Genomic DNA, 16,476 nt, shown 5'->3' with positions numbered 1-16,476 from the left:
TTTTATATTGTGTGTTAGGATCCTGAAAATTAAACACCTTTTGGTTTACATATAAAATAAAAGGTATAAACTCAATATACAAGAAGCTTTTAACATCACCTGCAACTTAAGAACATGTGCTGTACGATGTTTTTAAAGTGCATGAAACAACATTCTTCAGGCATTGATTCTAAAATATAGCCCCCTGTTTCTCTGGAGTTTGAAGTTTACTTCCAACAGGACTTTGTAAAAGAGGTCCCCGGGACTATTAATCACAGATGCTTTAATAATTCAAACACCGTATATGTAAACACACATGCCCATTGGCAATGGATCCCATTGTGGGCTGGAGTAAGTACCGACCAAAATAAACACAGCTTTTGCAAGCAAAGCATAAAAACAGATACAGATTTCCCTGGGTTTATTGTGCAGGAGGTTAGGTACCCTCTTACTGATTCAATGAACTGCCTAATACAATACCGAGACTGACTCACTGCAAAAAGACCCCTGCTCTGGTTGTGAACCTGGGGGGAAAAAAGCCCTATTATAATGGTTTTACGTATAGAACACTCTCAAGGGGCATCTGGGTGGCTCAGTGGTTGAGCATCTGGCTTTGGCTCAGGTTGGGGTCCTGGGATCAAGTCCCACATCGGGGCTCCCTGCAGGGAGCCTGCTTCTCCCTCTGCCTGCATCCCTGCCTCTCTCTCTCATGAATAAATAAATAAAATCATTAAAAAAAGAGAGAATACTTTAATACATAAGAATCTTTGGAGGGAAGGGCATATACTCTTAGAGAAATCTTTTTTGCAAAGGCAAGTCTTTTTTTTTTTTTAAAGCCCTAAATATGCCTTATAAATCACCAAAAACAAATGAGGATTGATGAAGCTATTTCTTCAGAAGTTTGGGATTCTGTGTTCCCTGAGGCGAGGTGAGGCGGACCCCGTGTTACCTTGGCCTCGCGCTCCGGGCCGCCCCCCGGTTCTCTCCTGGATGCTGGATGCTGGATGCTGGATGCGTCCCAGGTGAGCGGAGCTCGCGCTGGCTGCGGACGTCGGTGGCGGGGAAGCAGCCCGGCTCCCCCCCCCCCCCCCCCCCCGCCCCGGCCGCGGGGAAGCCGCGCAGCGTCCGCGCCCGGAAGCCCCGGCCAGCGGCGACCTCGCTCTGCGTCGACCTTCCCCGAGGCGGAGGCTTAGACTTCTCCCTCCAAGTCACCCGTAACCCCTCCTCCGGCCATGCCTCCCTCCGGGGGGGCGGGGGGCAGGGAGAAGTTTAAAGCCGGGCTCCCCCGCGTTACGCCCCCTCCTCGCTCCCGGGCCCGCTGCGGGTCGGAGCCGCGCACCTTCCCGGGACCCCGGGCGCGGGCGCGGGCGCAGGCGCAGGCGCGCGCGGCCGACCGCGGAGGCGGACCCCCGGCGGCAGGTGGGCGCGGCCGGCGGGACCGCGGCGGCGGCAGCAAGTGGTTGGGCCGGGCTCGCTCCCTCCCCTCCCCCTGGGCCTCGGGGTCCGCCCGCGGTGCCCAGTGCGCGGCGCCCGCCGCCGCCGCCGCCGCCCGTCCATGTCCCTGCCCGTGGTGCTCCCGGGCTCCTGCTGCCCCGTGGCCGGCCTCTCGGGCGGGCCGCAGGCCGGGGGCCCGGGCGCCGCGGCCGCCGCCTCGCAGGAGCCCCCGCTGCCCCCGCTGCGGCCGCGCTGGCCCCGGGCCGCCCTGCAGCCCCCCGCGCGGCCCCGCTGCGCCGCCGCCGCCGCCGCCGCCGCCGCCGCCGCCCCCGGGGTGCTGGCCCCGCCGCCCGCGCTCTCCTCCCGCCGGGCCGGGGCCGCCGCCGCCGCCGCCGCCGCCGCCGCCCCGGGCTCCGCGCTGCTGCCCGCTCGCCCGCTGCTGTCGCTCGGGCTGCTGCAGCTGATCCTGGGCTGCTGCATGGTGGCGCTGAGCTTCGGGGCGCTGTCGCTGAGCAGCTCCCCGCAGGTGAAGAACTCGTGTCCCTTCTGGGCCGGCTCGTCGGTGAGTGAGTGCGGGGAGTGCCGCGCCCGCGCCGGGCCGGGGCCGGGGGTGGGGTGGGGTGCGGGGTGCGGGGTGGGGTGCGGGTGCGGGGTGGGGTGCGGGTGCGGGTGCGGGGAGAGCGGGGCCTCTGGCGGGCTCCCCCGCCCCGCGCTGGGCCCCCTACCCCGCACCCTCCCAGCCCCCGGTCCCCGGTCCCCGGCCCGGGGCTGCCGTTGGGAGCGCAGCCTCTTAAAACAGTCCAAGTGTTTGCAGACGTTGAAGCCGCACCAAAAAGAAGAAGAAGGAAAAAAAAAAAGGCCCAAAGAGAGAGTAGTTTAGGGGCGAACTGGGTTGTACCTGGACACTGCCTGTTCCTTGCAGGCTGAAGGATTTTGTTGTTCCTGTCGAGTTCATAGGATAAACTAGATCTCCAGCTCTGGGAGATTGGACGAATGGGGGTGGGTGGATGGATGGTAGGAAAGTAGGAGGAAAAACGATTCCCCTTGGGGCCACTTAGCATTTACGTCTGCGAAAACGTCTGGGCGGGGAGGGCAGTCATTTGATCCGTTTTGTCTCAGGAGGTAGTCACAGTGCCTGGCACATAGTAGGTGTATTTGCCCGGTGATTGAAGTGACAGCTTGACTGGGGCACGCCACTTATTTTATTCCGATTTAAGGCACACGGAAATGTGAAATGTACCGGGTAGGATGGCTTCACTCTGGGGACATGTTCAGGAGATAATGGCAGGGTGTGTGCAAACACACTTGTACCTGGTCATTAAGGGAGGGCCCTAAACTCCCACTTGATTATTGGAGCCAGGCAGGCTGCTGTGCAGATTTTAATTCTCAAGAACCCAAAGTGTCATTATGCATGAGCTCTCCAAAGCCTCAGGAGCAGGGGACAGGTAACCAGAGATGTCTACCCCCACATCAGTGACTCGGCCTTGCTGCCTCCCCTGACTGTGGACTCCACGTGGCTACTCATCCCTGCCTCCTAAAATGTCAGAGCTCCTAAGGCACCCAACCTCTTGAGGTTTGCTGGGGGTTGAGAGACTGGGAAATATAGGTCTTTGTGGAATGATTGTGGAAGATGGGTATTTGAGAGTAACCAACCTTTTTTTATGAAGTAACTAAATCTGAAAGTCTGGCGGTGCCAATAGTTGAAGATCTGTAATGAATGCATGTGCCCAATAAACATAAAATTGTCCTTTTGCAGGTCCATGCATACCCAGATTCAAGACCAGATTTTAAGAATATAGGGGCAACTCAGGGATCCCTGGGTGGCTCAGCGGTTTAGCCCCTACCTTTGGCTCAGGGCGTGATCCTCGAGTCCCGGGATGGAGTCCCGTGTCGGGTTCCCAGCATGGAGCCTGCTTCTGCCTCTCTCTCTCTCTCTCACAGGAATAAATAAATTTTAAAAAATAATTTAAAAAATAATTTAAAAAAATAAGAATATAGGGGCAACTAATTGAACCCAAAGTAATTGTTTGAATAAGAACATCGAGAACATTAGGTGCAGTGAGCCCAGCCTGGTGTTTTATACTTAAACAGAGGCCAATTTGCTTTCCTTTTGAAATCCTCTGACCTGGATGGTCTTACTGTGGAATAGCCCATGCTGTGATAACTGGAGTCCACACTCTGTACATCATGTAAGAGGAATCCCAGCCTCCTCGCCCTGGTACTGGGCTCTTCCCAGGGCCTCCTGGAGTCTTTTTTTTAAACAGGATAGGGTTTAGATTCATTATGCTCCCTAGTCCACTCGTCAGACCAATTTCAGCCAAATGGTGGGTGCATTTCATTTCTCTAAATACCGTGGGTAGGATGTGAGTCTTGGATACATTTGTAGGGATTTCCCCTTTATAAAATCATAATCTCTCGTCCTCTCAAATATCGCTAGTTTAGGATTATTTAAAACTATTTTTTTTCTCTTCTGAAATCAAAACCCCAAATCAGTGTATGACTGAATTATTTCAGAGGCAAAAACTTAGATGTCAGTCAATAAAGAGTTGGATTTGATGAAATATATATATGTGTATACACACACACACACACACACACACACACACACACATTCTTACATACAGCCATCAATCAGAAGATGAAGACTGTTCCTGGACCTGCTGGCTGGGCGTGGCCTTGTATTCTAGGATCCAGCAAAACAGAGCAGGGAAACAATTGGTGACTTGGAACTAAATTCTCTTCTGCTGGATTGTTTTCCACAGCTCACCCTTCACCTCTATATGCAAACCTGCAGTGGTTCATTATGCTTATTTTTTGTGGCTTGTTTCAGAGTTTGACCACAGAATTCACAAAGTGGCAGCAGAGCCAACAGAAACTCCCTGAGGGGAGCCTGATGCGGGACTGGATCCTGGGACCCCAGGATCATGCCCTGAGCAGAAGGCAGATGCTCAACTGCTGAGCCACCCAGGCGCCCCTACGTTTTGAATTTATGTACCCAAGAAAGGCTTTTTATTTTTTGTTATTTTTTTTAAACTGTGCATTATGGGGAATTTGAAATTGACTCAAACATTGTACAGTGAAGCATCCTATACCTTTCACCCTGCTCCAACAATTGTTTCATCTGTGCCTCTTTCTGGCTTTGCTGCTGGCTCTGTGTGTTCTGATAGTATCAGGAGGATGAGTGTTTCAAGCTGGGTAGGAATGAGCTCCATCATGCTCCCTGGGCCATTTGTCAGATTAACTTCCCACATAATTTTGAAGCGAATCTTAGACATCACACCATTTCATCTGTAAATAGTCCAATATGTGTATCATTTTTCAAAAGAAAATCTAAACAGGAAGAAAATATAAACAGAAGAGAGAGACAGCATAGAAATGACCAGGCAGTCTTAAGAAACTACCCCCACCTCCACTTGGAACATGTTACTATGAAAATTTTAAATCTCAGTAAACGTAGAAAGAATAGTATAGTGAACCCCTGTTTACCCATCATCCAGCTTCAGTAGTTAATCAACACACGGCCACTTCTCACCCACACTCACTCCCCCTACTGGATTATTTCAAGGCAACTCCCTTGTGTCATAATTTCAGCCATTAAATATTTCAGTATGGATGTCTAAAAGAAAAGGGCTTAATAGCACATTGTAATGTACTAATATAAAGATAGCTAAATTAAGGTTTTTATGAAAAAAGCTTAAAAATTATGACGAGGACAGCAGTTTTTTTTTAAATAACAGCTTTATTGAGATATAATTTGTATTCCATACAATTCAACTATTTAAGGCATGCAATTCAATGAGTTTTGATGAATTCAGGGAGATGTGCACCCATTGCCACAGCCAATTTTAGAAAACCGTCCTCACCCCCAAAAGAAACCCTGTACCCATTAGCAGTCACCCCCCATTTCTCCCTTGACCCCATTTCTCCCTAGGCAACCACTGATTAATTTACTTTCTGGATCTATGGATTATACTAGACATTTCATATAGATGGAATCATACAGTATGTGGTCCTTTGTAACTGGCTCCTTTCACTTAGCATAATGTTTGCAGGGTTCATTCAGATTATGGCACATGATTATGGCATACTTCATTTCTGTTCATTGCCGAATGAGATGCCACTGTATGGACCTATAATGTTTTACTTATCACTAAGAAGTTTTGTTGGTATATGAAACTATGTAGTTTGGGTGGCAGTGCCAGTTTGTCTAAGGTTACTTGGGATCCATGTAGGAACACAGTGTAAAGATACCTTCATTTCCAAGCTTTGAAATGACCATTACTTGCCTGAGTCTGCTCTAGCCATTAAATTGGCAAATATTCTTTCAGTTTCAATACAGATTTTGCTTTTATATTTGGTGCAAAATTAAATTCAAGGGACAGATATATTCATTAAAAGGACTATTTTATTAACACCGTATAAGTCAAGAATATTTCTTCATATATATCTCTGTATGCATTCTTGCCTTGAGCCTGAGATTTGGAAGTTTCCTTCACTTTTCTGGACCTTGAAGATATATTTTTTTAATTTTTTAAATTTATTTATGATAGTCACAGAGAGAGACAGAGGCAGAGACATAGGCAGAGGGAGAAGCAGGCTCCATGCACCGGGAGTCCGACGTGGGACTTGATCCCGGGTCTCCAGGATCGCGCCCTGGGCCAAAGGCAGGCGCCAAACCGCTGCACCACCCAGGGATCCCACCTTGAAGATATTTTTATCTATTTTACTATATATTTAAAGAGTTAACAAGTCCTATAAAGCGTCTTTGTCCATACTCTACATTCATACTGTCAGCAGTTTGAGGGGAATGTTTTTAACATACTCACTGTTTTTAAGCATTCTGGGATCATTTATTTTCTTCCTGGTATTGTTTAATGACTCCATCTACTGTTATTCCCAAAGGGCATGAAGCCAGGAGATTAGCCACTTTTAAAAGCATCCTGAAGTTTGACTCCAGGTGGGTAGCAGAGGAGAATCTCCAGGACCATGTTCAGTTCATTCTGTCCTGGCTTTTGATTTGGGGCACATTTAGTTAACTACCACACTGCAATGGATTAGTCAAAGAGTAGTGTTTCCTCCTTCAAAAACCAAAATTCCTTATTCTGATGACATATCTGATCCTTGGAAGATATTTCCGGCGAAAGGTAGAGAGAATTGATTATTATTGTTATTTGCTCTTCTCTGGGAGTCTTAATATCCTTAATATTATCTGCATACATTTCTACTTTGAGTCACTGTCCTAAACTCAGGGTTCCCCCCTCCCTTGAGTCTGTAATTCAAGATTCCAGTTGCTTATAAAGCAACAGACACTGGTGAACCTCAAGGTAAGCATGTTTTAAAAAATTGCAGTGATGAAACCTAAAAAAGAATGAATGTTTGAAGGAGAAACTAACTCAAAAATTCTGAAGTCTCTACCAGTTAACAGCAATATATATATTTTTCCTATCATAATCGTCAAATACTACTTTAATATTTTTGGGCCATTTTAAATATAATTTTTGTGATAGATTTTATTGATTCTCTTGGGTCCTTTATTTTATATGGCAGCAGAGTGGCATTGATAAACTCTTGAGTAAGTCATTGAGCCTCTTAGCCTCAGTTACCAGTCTGTAAAATGGGTGTGATAATTCTTGCCTCAGAACTAATTTTGTGAGGAGTACTTAGAGAATATATAGGAGAACTTGCTGCTGGGCCCAAGTATCAGGCCTGGCACATAGTAGAACCTCTATCAGTGTTTTTAAACATCAAGGCAATATTTGATCCAAGTAAAGTGAAAAGGCCAGTTTTCTCTGGGACATTCTAGTAACCATCATGTATACATTAGAAATATCCAGGTGCCCATTTCCTCAGTTTTTTTTTAATGTAAATCATGCTGGACAGATAGGGAAAAATGATACACACCAACACATACATACACATACACACACACACCCTTTATTTTTTTAATTGCCAATGTAAAACCTACAGGGCAAGATAGGTTGTTGGAGAGGTTTGATTATTGTGTGCTTAATTCATAAGGTAAACATGGGACATTTATAGTTTGGCTCTTTTTATCTCTATGTTTAGATATAGCAGCTTTTGGCAAACAATCCAGAACATTTTTGCCCTAAGGCATGTTCATGGGTAGCAAAGGAAAAATAGGGCAGTAAAATAATGAGATTTTGATCTTTATGATTTGATTTTTAAGTTGGGAAATGAAGGCACATTAACCATATATGGTGGGTAACAGTGATTCTTGCATGAAGTATCTTGGAATCCTTCTTTGCAGAATCTTTGAAAAAAGAAAAGCCTCTGCTTTTTCCTATAAGCTACAAGGAATGGGTTACAAGTGAGTGAAACCAAAATTATAATAAATCTTATTATAATAATATAAAGGTAATTTAGTGTCAGAAAATACGTGCTTGCTTGTTCACTCATGGCAAGTTTCATCTTGCACTGGGTGGAAAGAATGCTAATGAAGCTGCTTTTTGCTGTTGGTATTCTCTTAGGAGCACATGAGTGAAAATGCATTTAGGCTGAAATAGTCATCTTTAAGCAGGTTCATCCCCTATTTCTGATCTTCATTCATTCCTTTATTCACTAGTCCATTCATTCATTTGTTGACTCTGGCCCTAACTTAGAAAAATCCTGTTGGGATTTAATGTGAGTGTGTGCTGAGTCTATAAAATAATTCAAATGGAAATTTATTTATTATCTTTAAGTATTTTGCTTTATAATCCATGAATATGGTATATGTTGAATTGAGTCTTTATTTAATATTGCTTAATAAGGTTTATATTTAATAAGATATATATTTTAATAAGGTTAATAAGGTTTATATTTCTTCCTACTGGGTCTTAAGTATCTTTGTGGTCATAGGTATTTCGAGATTATTGATATTTATTATTTGTCAAATACATTTTGTACATATTTTAAAAATTATGTTTTAAGTTTAGTTTGTTGCTCACATATGCAAAATTCTCCCTCAAAAAATAATAAAGATAGCTTAGTTCATTTCAGAGACCCTTGATTTTAAATGACAATTATATCTGTCACAATCTATTAAATATATAAATACATATGTATATTTTTCCCTTTTACCTTATCAACCCTACTCCTGGGATTTTATCCAACAGAAATAAAAAGCACTTGTTTTTAGGCATTACGTGGTCTTAAATGGTTATCATAGCATTGATTATGAGGGCAAAAAACTGGAAATAGAGTATCAATGAATATGGAAATGATTGACTGCATTAGGTAAACCATACAAAGGAATATTATATAGCCATTAAACGGAAATGAATGAGAGCTACTCCAGTGGACAGACGTGAAGAGATTCCCTGGAGGCATTTATTGAGAATGAAAAATAAGAGGAGGACAAGTATCTTTTATGACCCATTTTTTATAAAAGTTCACCTCTGTACATGTGTAAATATACATATACACATATTTGTCTAGTAATAAGAATTTAAAGAAAAATATGTACATGTGTAAAATATGTAAGCACACCAAATTGTTAATGTGGGTGAAGGTGGGATGATGTGGCTGGTGGGGGAGGTGGAAAGTATAGCTGAGGTTTCTAGCTATTTTTATGGGCTGGGCTGGACACTCCATTTTATTTTATTTTTGTTTATCTTTTAAAGATTTATTTATTTATTCATGAGAGACACCCAGAGAGAGAGGCAGAGACACAGGCAGAGGGAGAAGCAGGCTCCCTGAAGGGAGCCCGATGTGGGACTTGATCCCAGGACCCCGGGGTCACGACCTGAGCCAAAGGCAGTTGCTCAACCACTGAGCCTCCCAGGTGTCCCTGGACACTTCATTTTAATGATCCTATTGTTTTAATGGAAAAAACTGTGTTCCAAAAAGCTGAACCACAGGGTTTTATATTAAGGGAATCAGGTGGTCTAAATACCAAACACTAACTGATAATTTACATCATATTTATATTTTAGTGAAGTGAGCAGTTAGTGTTTCCCTCAAGGGCAGTCAAATGTCTCAGTATGTTTTTGCAAAAATAGTTCCATTTCCTGAGCTAAGTCCAGTGAGCAGCCGGGTGGGCAGGCAGGGAATACATGCCGATGTGGGCACACACATGCACGCACATGTGTGCACACAAAAATTTAACATGCACACACACATGCAAGCATCTGTGCCCACACACAGTCTGCAGGTGGAACCAGTGCTGGATTTCAGGGAATCCCGAGGAATCACTACCATCACAGCAGGGTACACTTTTGAGTTGGAAGAGGCCCAGAGATGGTTTCCTTCACTTAACCACATTTCTAAGGAAATGAGAATGAGGACCAGAAAAGTGATCTGACTTGGCCAAGGTCACATAGTTATTTAGAAGCCAGGTGGGGAACGTGGACTCCAAGGTCTCATGGATTTCAAGTCCCAGTTTGTAAAGTAGATGCAGACACATGCAGACACATGTCCTGTGTGTCTCCAGCCAGAAATCATTCAGAATGAAGAAAGAGCCTATTGAATGTAAGATGATTGCAAGGATATAGTGCTGGTGGGCAGGCAGCTGATAGTATGTTTAAACATAAATGGAATACAAGAATCTGTTGCCTATCTGGCCACAAGTGGTTTCCTATCCTTGATAGAAGTGGGTACATTTGTCCTCTCCTGGTTTGACATAGTAAAATGATTTACTCTCAAGCCAGTAAATGGAAAACGGAGAGCATTTATAGGCCTGTGAACTTTGATTTGAAGTAACACTAAAATCCCTACTGATTTGTAGTTGATAAGCAATAATTGTGAGCTGGTACCTTTGAGGGATTTTGGTAAAAAGTGCACATAAAGGAAAACCCTCATGATGGCATTGAGCAGATGCATGCATACTGTTCCACAAAGGTAAACGTGCTCCAGTGACATGAGAATGTCCCTGAGCTGAATAATCACTTTGATTGTTCTTTCCTGACTGCTTAGTGAACTGTATTATCCAGAGGGCTGACATTGATTTACAGTTTATATTTTGGCAAAATGCTGATTCTTCTTTACCAAGGATTTTGGATTGTTATTTATCGAAGTGTCACTTTGCAATATGAGACTTTTATTTTATTTTAAAGATTTTATTTATTTATTTGAGAGAGAGACAGCACAAGCAGGAGGAGGACTAGAGGGAGAGGGAGAAGCAGCTCCCCACTCAGCAGGAAGCCCCACACAGGGTTCGATCCCAGGATCCTGAGATCATGACCTGAGCGGGAGGCAGATGCTCAACCCACTGAGCCACCCAGGCACCTTGAGACTTTTCTCACCGTAGTCCTTCTCCTCTTTGTGGAATAAATGCTGAGGAACATTTATCACTTGCCAGTCATGTGACAGGTACCAGGCTGGGAGCCAAGGATTGGGAGACAAAGTAGGAGTTCACAGCTGGTGGGCAAGGCAGAGATGCACTTCTCAAAAGTTATTACGACAGAGAGCGTTTTGGGGAAAAGATTGTGTAGAGGGCATCCAGGAGTGTGGGGTGGTGGGATCAGTGAGGGCTTCTGGGAGGAGGTGACTGCTAGCCAGGATCTTGCAGGATGCATAGTAGTTCTCAGGCAGCTCTGAGGGGAGCTGGGAGGAGAAGACACTGCAGCAAAGAGCTACACAGAGCCCTGCAGTGTCTAAAGCCTGGCCAATCTGATGGGGGACAGGTGTGCCTGGGAGGAAGGTGGGTGGTGGAGGGGCAGGAGTGCATAGAAACCAGGCTTGCGAAGTGGGCAGAGGATGGTTCTGACAGACCTTGTGTACCACTTCAGGGAGTTGACTTGTCCCACAAAGGATGGGTATCCATCTAATGAAGAGAGGGCTGCAGGTACACTGTGTCATGTGAGGCTGATAATGGCAATAGTTTAGGTGCTCTGGGGCAGAGAGCTTGGATGGCAATACTGATTCCTTCACTAACTGGAAGGACAGGCTACTCTGTGTGTGGTTTTTGTTTTGTTTTGTTTTAAGATTGTATTTATTTGAGAGAGAAAGAGCACAAGCAGGAGGAAGGGCAGAGGGACCCCCCCACATGGGGCTCCATCCCAGGACCGAGATCGCGACCTGAGCCAAAAGCAGATGCTCTATTGACTGAGCTACCCAGGCACCCCTCTTTGTGTGTTCTTAGTTGACCTTAAGAAAAAACATATATAGTCAATAAAAAAAGCTTTGGGGGCTTTGGGAGGAAAGAGAGCCCAAAGTGGTCTACCAGGGCTCATGTAATCAGCAGGAATATTAAGTGTTTGAATTAGAAGGCTTTGAGGTTTCAGATTTTTTTTGAAAAGAAAAAAAAGCTTTAAAGACTAGGATTAGTTTATTGGAATTGGTCACATTTCTAGATTTATGATACTGTTTATCCTTGTAGGTGATACTCTCTGGAATCATAGGATTAACAACTTGGAAGCGGCCTATGATACTCCTGGTATGTACTGATCTCATAAATTGTTACTCTTTCTAAAATGTGCTATGTATGAAGTCTGTCGGATTCAACCACTGAAGAAATGCCAAAGCTTTCTTGTTCGTTAAAAAAAGAAGCTAACAATGACTCTTGGAAGGAGATATTCTCATAATGGTAAAGCGAGATGATAATTTTGTCACTTTTCTGATTCATTTTTTTAAAAGATTATTTATTTATTTGAGAGAGAGCAGATCGAGAAAGAGAGCACACCCATGAACGGGGGTTGGGGGACAGAGGGAGAGGGAGAGGCAGATGTCCCCGCTGAGCAGGGAGCCCAACGCTGCAGGGCTCCAGGGCTCCTGGGATTATGACTGAAAGCAGATGCTCAACTGACTGAGCCACCCAGGGGGCCCTTCTGATACATTTTAAACTTCTCATGTACCTAGCCGGTTTCTAGTAACAGGGTTAGATTTATTGTAAAGATGTAATTGTAAAAAAATGGTTTGCTATGGACATTTTTTTTTTTTATTTAAAAAAAAAATTTTTTTTTTTTTTATTTATGATAGTCATCACAGAGAGAGAGAGGCAGAGACATAGGCAGAGGGAGAAGCAGGCTCCATGCACCGGGAGCCTGACGTGGGATTCGATCCCGGGTCTCCAGGATCGCGCCCTGGGCCAAAGGCAGGTGCTAAACCACTGCACCACCCAGGGTTCCCGCTATGGACATTTTTAAACATATACTAAAGCAGAGAGAATAATGTAATAAACTCCCTATGCTGATCACTCAGCAACTACCAACTCAGCCAGCCTTGTTCAGCTAGACTGCACCCATCCCTCTGCTCCCCATATTCTTTTCCCCTGTATATTCTTTTTTGTTTTATAGATTTTTTTTTTTTAGATTTTATTTATTTATTCATGAGAGACAGAGAGAGGCAGAGACACAGGCAGAGGGAGAAGCAGGCTCCCTGTAGGGAGCCTGACATGGAACTTGATCCCAGGACCCTGGGATTATGATTTGAGCTCAAGGCAGATGCTCAACTGCTGAGCCACCCAGGCGACCCCCCCACCCCGTATATTCTTTTGAAGTAAATCTCAGGTATTAAATCATGAATACATAATTTATTATTATTATTTTTTTGCTTTGGTTGGACATCTTAGTTTCATGGCTTAGACTTCTTATATTCTCTATCACACGTATATTTTTATGGTAATAAAGACATACATTGGTAACTTTATCCTTTTTTTTTAGTTATTGTGGTAAAAGTCACATAATATAAAGTTAACCCATTTTAAAGTTCACGATTCAGTGGCATTTGGTACATTCCCAATGTTTGTTTTTTGTTTTTATTTGCTATGTCCTTTGGGTTCAGGGAATACTATAAAAAATAGACCAATAGAGTTGCCAACTTTTAAAGATGAAGTAGAAGTTCTGACAAATGCGATTTGAAATACATATAATGAAAAAAAATTTTTCCATATCACGTCCCTTGATTTTTCTCCCATCCATTTTGAAATAGGGTTAAATAATCTTCTAAAATGGTTTTGTGTATATACTTAACAGTTCATCTCAAGCAGACCACTGTTTGTTGGGTGGTGGGTGATAAATACAAAACTAGCTAAATTCTTAAATGCAGGGAGAAGAAACCCACTGTAGAATACAGTCAGAGTAATGGAGCCTAGTACTGAGTTGATGGTCTTGAAAAACTAAAGAGTTTTCAGGCCCACAAGACAATTTAGGCAACATTTTAGAAATCCACCAGTTATAGCACTTAGTGAAATGCTGTTAATATTTCTGGAAGGAGTAAATTAGGTGCAGCATTTTAATCTACAAGATAGCAGAGTAGGAGAAAATGAGACTTCGGATGACTTTTATGACATATGAGTGGCTGAGGTCTGTTTTGCAACAACTCTCTAGAAAAATGTTGGTTGGTGTCCAATGTTTATACTAATGGTAATTAGTATAGGAGTCATTTTTTGCCCTGATTTTTCCATTGGGTCCATATTGAAATGCTCAGTAATACAAATATCAGGCATTTAATTTGAAATTAGAAAATCTCTAATGCTATTTGTACTTTTAAGATTTCAAATGGTGAGAAGAATGTGAGTGTGTGTTCTAGGTAGATATTAAGAAGGTCAACCTTTTAAGACATTTATTTCTCTAACATTGTTTTCTTTTGGAAAGATGCCTCATAGATGTATTATGTGAGCTCAAACAACTGTAGAAGAAAATGACCTTAATAGAGATGTATTTTTATTGCATGCCTTTAGATGTATTTCTCATCTTTGTTGATAAGTATAGGTACAACTTTGTCAAAGTTATAACCAGTTTTTTTTTTTTTTTTTAGTAAAGCGATAGAGGTTTGTTAAGCAAAGATACAGGGAAAGCTCTCAGAAGTAAGAGGGATCCTGACAGGGTTGCTCTAAGTTATAACCAGTTTGTACGTATACCATGTTTTGCTCTGCTTTTTCGGTTTCATAGTACATTAATTACGTTCACATCAGTAAATGTTATGTCTCCATGTACAAGGGGTCCACATGCCTGCCTGAATGGCCTTCTGTCATATTTCTGTATCGCCATCAATTATAAGCCTGTTGAATACAGGAACTTCTCTATTTTAACTTATGAATTACGTATTTAGAAGGTCAAGTAGAGATTGTTTTGAAATGTTAATTAACATCAATTTATAAAGAAGATAAATCAGTTGGTAGGCATTGTACAAGGATAAACTTTCTGGGTATATCAAGAGATCATTTGAGCCTTGGTCAATATCATAAGTAAAAAATCCTCGGTTCACGTGAATCTCCACAGTATTCTGTTATAACCTGCGCCACATGCCTTTATTATGTTAAAAAATTTTAAAAAAGTCATGTGATGTTAGAAAGAAACTGGATATGTCAGTGAGACACTCCTAGTCTGAGTCCCAGCTCATCCCCTAAAGAGCTGTATAATGTATAAGCCACTTAACTTTCCTGAGTCTAGTTTTCTTTGCTGAACAGAGGGGATAATCTAGTGACATCAAGGGATGGCTCTTCCACCTCCCCCACCCCGCATCCCCCGTAATGGCTGCTTCACCTTCTCTTTGGCTTCCCCCAGGCCTCTTCCTGAGTTTAGGGAATGTGCTGCTGGAGACCACGTTCCATCAGAGAGCCAGTAGGGCCCTGTGCAGGGGGGCAGATGGGGGCTTGGCTGGTCACTCCCAGTCTTTCTCCCCTTCATATCCTGTACTCTACCCATAGGGGCTCCTTCTGGCTGAAACACAACCAGGCTGTCTTAACCAGCTTGGGACCTTCTTCCCCCTGCTTGGCTGGCTCCTTTTTTTCTGGGTCTCAGCTTAGCAGTCACTTCCTGAAGGAGGCCTTCCCTAACCACCCCAACAATAGTGGCCCTGTGTCCCTGTGTCCCTACCTCTCAACATGTCCCAGCACTGACTTTTGGCTTGATAGTCCATAATTAACCTGTGTGTTGTTCGTTTACTACTTGCTGTCTGTCTCCCTACTGTAGATAGTTGTATGAAGACAGGGGTCTTGTCCAACTTCTTCACCCTGTGTCCTAGGGCCAGTGTGCTATAGATATGTCTGTTGTTGACTGTGAAGTTAATTTGGCAGCCAATAAGAAATTTAGGTCCTGAGTTCCCGACGTTTGTTTTTTGCTTTTGTCTTAAATTTGTCTCTTTTGTTCTTGCCTCTGGAATGTCGTATTCTTCCCCTTTCTACTTAAGGGTGGTCAGGGGGTATATTGATGGTAGAGGTTGGAAGGGGGTGCAGGTTGGTCTTCCCAGAGAGCCCTTTGAGAGGCAAGCTGTCTTCATTTTGAGTTATTGGATGCACACTTATCGAGAACACTTGAATACTTCCTTTTGAAAACTGTTTATATTTGTGCTCCTTTTGTGATTGCTTCAGTGATTACATTAGGTTTTATACTGGTCAAACTCAAGTTTTCATGGAAACTCAAGAGTTGGAAGTGTTCATTTACTGGATCCTCTTCCTTATACCGATAAGATATTCATGTGTCCAAAACAAAAATAATAATCTTGGAACATGGTTTGTAAACATTTATAACTATTTTTTTTAATAAATTAATTTTTTATTGGTGTTCAATTAACCAACATACAGAATAACACCCAGTGCTCATCCCATCAAGTGTCCCCCTCAGTGCCCGTCACCCATTCACCCCCACCCCCCGCCCTCCTCCCCCTCCACCACCCCTAGTTCATTTCCTAGAGTTAGGAGTCTTTATGTTCTGTCTCCCTTTCTGATATTTCTTTTTTTTTAATTATTTATTTATTTATTTATGATAGTCACACACATACACACACACACACACACAGAGAGAGAGAGAGAGAGAGAGAGAGGCAGAGACATAGGAAGAGGGAGAAGCAGGCTCCATGCACCGGGAGCCCGACGTGGGATTCGATCCTGGGTCTCCAGGATCGCGCCCTGGGCCAAAGGCAGGCGCTAAACTGCTGCGCCACCCAGGGATCCCCCTTTCTGATATTTCCCACACATTTCTTCTCCCTTCCCTTATATTCCCTTTCACTATTATTTATATTCCCCAAATGAATGAGAACATACACTGTTTGTCCTTCTCCGATTGACTTACTTCACTCAGCATAATACCCTCCAGTTCGATCCACATTGAAGCAAATGGTGGGTATTTGTCGTTTCTAATGGCTGAGTAATATTCCATTGCATTTATAACTATTTTTGACTAC

General features: G+C 43.5%; 1 protein-coding gene across 1 annotated transcript in view; it reads left to right on the top strand.

The window, feature by feature from the left end:
* Positions 1-1,404: 1,404 nt before the first annotated feature.
* Positions 1,405-16,476, top strand: part of FAM189A2 (family with sequence similarity 189 member A2) — a 63,729-nt gene continuing 48,657 nt past the window's right edge. Inside the window, exons 1-2 of the mRNA XM_041745480.1 lie at positions 1,405-1,975; positions 11,732-11,788. Of these exons, the coding sequence (XP_041601414.1) occupies positions 1,535-1,975; positions 11,732-11,788 (498 nt within the window). The 5' untranslated portion in view covers positions 1,405-1,534. The remainder of the gene's footprint in view (positions 1,976-11,731; positions 11,789-16,476) is intronic.

The sequence above is a fragment of the Vulpes lagopus genome, chromosome 2, assembly GCF_018345385.1.
Source record: "Vulpes lagopus strain Blue_001 chromosome 2, ASM1834538v1, whole genome shotgun sequence".
Lineage (NCBI taxonomy): Eukaryota > Metazoa > Chordata > Mammalia > Carnivora > Canidae > Vulpes > Vulpes lagopus.
Note: the sequence above shows the minus strand (reverse complement) of the source record. Positions and strands in the feature narration are given on the sequence as shown.